The sequence below is a fragment of the Garra rufa genome, chromosome 24 (assembly GCF_049309525.1).
Source record: "Garra rufa chromosome 24, GarRuf1.0, whole genome shotgun sequence".
NCBI lineage: Eukaryota > Metazoa > Chordata > Actinopteri > Cypriniformes > Cyprinidae > Garra > Garra rufa.
This window is the reverse complement of record NC_133384.1, coordinates 31,792,991-31,798,736: the sequence shown is the minus strand read 5'-3', so window position 1 is coordinate 31,798,736 and position 5,746 is coordinate 31,792,991. Positions and strand designations below refer to the sequence as shown.

Here is a 5,746-nt window from a genome sequence, read left to right as displayed (position 1 = left end):
AAAGGAGAATGTTGTAATGAATGTATTAATAGAGATGTTGTAATAATTGTTATCATTATTTTTGGCTTTTTTATTTCATTAAAAATTACAATACTAACATTTATGAATGTTGACTTATAGACCTCAGTACTACTTTTTGCTGACAGCAGCAGATTTATGAATGATTCTCATTACAGTGTCTCTTGCCGTCTGTGCTTGTAATGATTTCTCGACAGTTTAAAATGCTTCCACACTGCTGACATGCTTGCCTGCATTAGTGCGCGACTCTATTTGATCGCATCACATCATTAATCGGTATTGTCATTGTAGGCTTTTTTGCATATTCTACTTGTTATATTTCTTAAAACTGACATAAAAAGATGACATACTTTTAATAAAAAATGCCATTAGAAAGGTAAAAACTAAATTCCTCTGTAAATCTTGTAATGGGAAGGCACATTTTTTATCAGATTTTTTGGATTTTTGATTAGAATGTGCTTTTTTCTAGTTAAGAGCAAAAGTGCTCCTAAAAAGAAAAGTGTAGAGTCCTGGTTATCTCAACAATTACCTGTCGCCTGCAGTGTGGTCGCTGCAGTACATGGAGCCGTCGTGCTGCTGTCGGGATGGCAGGAGAGTGTGTGAGCGAGAACGTCCGGCGTGGGGCTGCTGAGACAACGAAAGGGACGCCAGGACACTTGCGGCAGCCGAAGCCGCGCTGCTCGGCGGGACGAAGCGACGGTTCCTCCCAGGCAGTCCGGAGGCGGTCAGTACGGGGTGAGCCAACACACTGGCTAACAGGTTATCAGGCTGAGGTGCAAAAAATAATGCAAAAACATATGCATCTCATTAAGAGAAGTGAAAAATGAGCTGGCAATGTGATGAGGCAGATGTAACCCCGCAGACACAGATGGCTGAAGTCTCTGCGCTCAGGATTATGATCTGTGAAATAAGCAATCTGGCAGCAAGCGCTGAAACAATGCAGAGGCATAAAATGAAATGTCAATATTTCTTGTCTTCTGGCAGGTTTTTTAATATCCTGAATGCCACCGGAAATTTTTTTTTTCTTTCATTTTCCCTACACAATGGAGTGTTTCTAAGTGTGTCGTGCTCAATAAATAAAAGTTCTACTCTATGGGTTTAACCATTGAACTACTGCAACTATTAACTTTGAAAATTATCATTTTGAGTTCAACTTTTTACAACTTTCTTAGGGGGGAAATGTTTCAATTAAGATGAAGTTTGCAAGACAAAATCAGAAAAAGCTTTACTCAAACACTCTTGATTCTTTCTATCAGATAATAATAATAATAATCAGCATCGTACTATTATAATCATAATAGTTATTATTCATTTACACTACTGTTGTCCTTCTTTCCTTTATTCAGAAAGAAATTAATACTTTATTTTATTGATCTTAACAAGATAACGTTGATAATGTTACAAAAGATTTATCATTCTAATGCTGTTCTTTTGAACTTTCTATCCATCAAAGAATCCTTAAAAACTTTTAAAGTAGTATATTTCTGTATTTATCTTGATAAATATTTTAGTAATTGTGCCTGGTATGATATTGCTTAATTAATCACTGCACATTTACAAAACTATTTTTTATTTTTTTATATTTTATATATAATATTATTTAAAAATATTTTTAAAATTTAAGCATTTTTCACACATAATTTTATCACTGTACAAACTAAAGTAAAATAAAATAAATTTTGCTTTTCGCTTAACAATAATTAATGATGATTTTCATTAAAAAAAATATTTAAGATTAAAGAAATTTTAGGTTTTAAATTTTAAGAGTAAAGAAAATGAATTTTGTTAAATTTATTTAAAAAACATTTTAAAATCATCAAGATTTTTTGCTTCTTTTTTAATTTTTTTTTTTACATTTAAGCACCTTTACCACCTAATTTTATCATTGTATGTATAAAATTAAATAAAATAAAATACCCATTACTGCAATGGTTAAAAAAAAGACTACTGAAATGTTTATAAATCAGGGTAATATTTGTTGCTTTTAGCTTGATAATGATTGATAATGATTTACATTTTTTTTTATTTAGATGAAAGAATTTTAGGTTTTAAATTTTAAGACTGAAAAAATTAATTTCGGTTTTTAAAAAACAGACTAAAACCATTTTAAAAGCAACAAGACTTTTTTTGGGACATTTAAGCAGAATAGAATAGAACAGAACAGAACAGAACAGAACAGAACAGAACAGAATCACCATAACTGCAATGGTATACAAAAATATTATTTAAGTATTTTTAAATCAGGGTAATATTTGTTGCTTTTAGCTTGATAATGATTGGTGATGATTTACATTAAAAATATATATTTTAGAAGAAAGGATTTTAGGGTTTAAATTTTAGAGTAAAGACCATTATTTTTTTATTGATTAAAACCATTTTAAAACCAACAGGATTTTTCTCTTATTTGGGGAGACTTTTAAGCACTTTTCCCACCTAATTTTATCACTGTGTGAATTAAGATGGAATAAAACAAAAAATAACATAAAATAAAATACTGCAGTGGTAACAAAAAAAAAAAAAGATTATTGAAGTATTTATAAATCATTTCATATATATATTTTTTGTTTTCAGGTTGATGATTGGTTGAAAGATCATAAAGATCTTAATGTACTAAATAAAAGTTCAAAAATATGTGTGTGTGTGTGTGTACATGTGTAACATTAGTGCCTTTGTAAGTAACTTTACAGCAGTTAAATGTATTGTGAATGCCGTTTAAAAAAGCTAATTGATTGGAACAGACAGAGTGTAGACAATGGTAAACGTGATAAAGCGTGACTTACACCCGTGGCGGACTCATTGGACAGCAGCGAGGTACAGAGAGGAGCCTCAGACAGCAGCAGCTGAGGAGATGGTCCTGTCTGAGCATCCTGATGCACCTTCTCCTTCAGGTGGCTGATGAACACAGAGCTCTCCTGCGGTGGCTGCCAGTGCGGATTCTTGATAGTAAAATGCATCAGAGACAGCTCCGTCTTGCCGTTCTCAGCCTGCTGGTAAACAGAGGCCTCCGTCTGACCTTCGGACATCCACTGAGCAAGAGAGGGGAAAAAACAGACACTATGTTTTGGGGTTGTAGCATAAACCCGCTCTCACCAGATTACTGCAAACTGAAGCATTACTAACGTGCATGCATGGGCTATTTTGATACCTGTGGATTTCCATGGCGCCTGATGTCCATCTGGGCGAATGAGCAAATGTCTCCCACCCCTGCCACATCCACTGTGAAGTTGCGGAAGAAGTCGATGATTTCTAAAGACTTGCTCCGCAGGGAGAAGATGAGGATGAAGGGGGTAATTATGGGACTCAAAAGCTCCTCCAATATAAAGACCTGCAGGACAGGTGCACAAAAATGAGAGGAACTCAGTGAGTAGAACTCATAAAAACAGCAGAGCAGCTGTGAAATAGTGCTGGAGAACAGATGCAGTAAAGATTAAAACTTACACAACAGGTGTGCAAAAATCAGATCAACTACTAGACAGCAGGTGCAGAGTGGTAACTGGTAAGGTGTAATTTCATACTTCAAATAACATAGAAAACTCTACACTAGGACATACTGTGGTAAACAACCTACTGACTCATTTTCTTTCATTCACTTATCAGACTTTGTGTCTTTCTGAATTATAACAGTATGATACAGACTAAAAAGTCCAATCTAGACTACTGTTTATTGTACATTAGTTATTTGAAAAATTAAACTATTTAAATAAATGATTCTACTTTAGTAAAATTTGATTTTTTCTTTCGTAATTTAGGGGTTTTATTAATTAACAATTAACTGAGAGATTACCTAATATTGCATGTGTTTACTTATCAAATAATAAATATTTAAAAAAGAAAAATTAAAAAAGAAAATTTTAATTAGAAAATGTAAATTAAATGATTAGTTAGTGATTGTAGTAATGCAATATATATATTTGTATTTATTTATTTATTTAAAAATATATAATATAATTTTTTTAAATAATATACATTTATATATAACTTTTATGATTATTATGCATGGCATTTTATGACTGTTAACTGAGGGATTATTAACTCTTATAAATATTGTATTTATTTAATTATCAAATAATAAATATTTAAATTAAAATTTGAAAAGAAAAATTACATTAAAAAAATGTAATTAAATGATCAGCTAGTGATTGTAGTAATGCAATACATAAATTTGTACTTATTTACTTAAAAATGAATAAACAACTATAAAACAATCATATATAATAATCATTTAAAAATGAATAAATATATAATAATCATAAATATATATATATATATATATATATATATATATATATATATATAATTTTTATATGTATTTTTTAAAAAGGATATAAATATATACATAAACTTGATTATTACGTATGCCATTTGATGACTAGTAACAGAAAGATTATAAACTAATAAAAATATTGTATTTATTTACTTATTTAATAATAAATATTTAGTATTTATATGTAGGCATGACAAATGAATCTCATTAATCGTGTTAATTATAATAGCAAAATACAAACTAAAAAGTCCAATCTAGACCATTGTTATTATTTTACATTAGTTATTGAAAAAATAAGGGGTTTCAAATGTTAAAATATTGTCACATACTGTGTGCAAAAAGAAAAACTTAATAAAGAAATTTAATTAAATAATTAGATAGTGATTGTTGTAAAGCCTAAATAAATTATATGAATATTATATGAAAAAAATATTTTAAAAATGTTATTTGTTTAAATAAACTTGATACAAAGCAATTTTTTTCATAGAACAAGTATCCAATATTAAAAGAATGTTTTCTAAATTTGTCATAATAAATATAGTTCAAAAACAACTACATGAAAGTGACAACAGTAAGAAAAAATGCAAATAAAAAATATTCTTAAAAATATGTACTTTGATAGGAAAGAGCATTTTTTTATAAAAAATATTCTCACCTACAAAAACAGGTAAAAACAGTATTTCAATGAAAAACATTTTCCATTTGAATGTTTAAAAATGTAATTTATTCCTGAGATTAAAGTTGAATTTTCAGCGTCATTACTCCAGTCTTCAGTGTCACATGATCCTTCAGAAATCATTCTAATATGCTGATTTGCTGCTCAAGAAACATTTCTGATTATCAACTGAATAAAAATATACAATATACAAAAAAACAAAAACTGTACTGACCCCAAATCTTCAAAGGCTACTGTATGAATGCATTAACAAAATAACAAATAACATCGATGTCATGCAGTTCTCACCGCTTTATACTGGAAAAGCTGTGCCATCTCATCACGGGTCTCGCTCTTGTTGGCGTTGCCCTTCCAGTGGTCGGGCATGTAGTGAATGTGGGCCAGGACACACTGAAGCAGCTGTTCGGGACACCACACCATATGTTCATCTGGAATAAACGACCTGTAAGAGAGTCAGACAGCAGTACTGAAGCCCAGGTCAGACTAACAGGTGCTGAGAGTGTGCCGTTTACTGTACAGCTCAGAATGATAATGCCTGGGTGTAACAAGGTCAACTTAAGACATGAAACGGCACTTATTCTTTGACCTCATGCCAGCTGGGAAGAGCTGCGGAGGGTAATTGTCTTTTACCTCACGTAGTTGGACCAATATGTTTTATGTCACTTGAGTTTACAGCACAAATAATTTTCAATATTAGCTCTGTCTTGTTGTCTACAGCATCTTTACTAAAATGGAACCTCATAAGTGACTGATTTGAAACAAATTCTATAAAGGTTGCAACAATTAGG

General features: G+C 30.9%; 1 protein-coding gene across 1 annotated transcript in view; it reads right to left on the bottom strand.

Annotated features, from left to right (window-relative positions):
* Nucleotides 1-5,746, bottom strand: part of atg9b (autophagy related 9B) — a 38,440-nt gene that overhangs the window by 25,472 nt on the left and 7,222 nt on the right. The window contains exons 7-10 of the mRNA XM_073830602.1: nt 5,247-5,400; nt 3,164-3,343; nt 2,799-3,044; nt 548-786 (exon numbers count right to left, since the gene is read on the bottom strand). Of these exons, the coding sequence (XP_073686703.1) occupies nt 548-786; nt 2,799-3,044; nt 3,164-3,343; nt 5,247-5,400 (819 nt within the window). The remainder of the gene's footprint in view (nt 1-547; nt 787-2,798; nt 3,045-3,163; nt 3,344-5,246; nt 5,401-5,746) is intronic.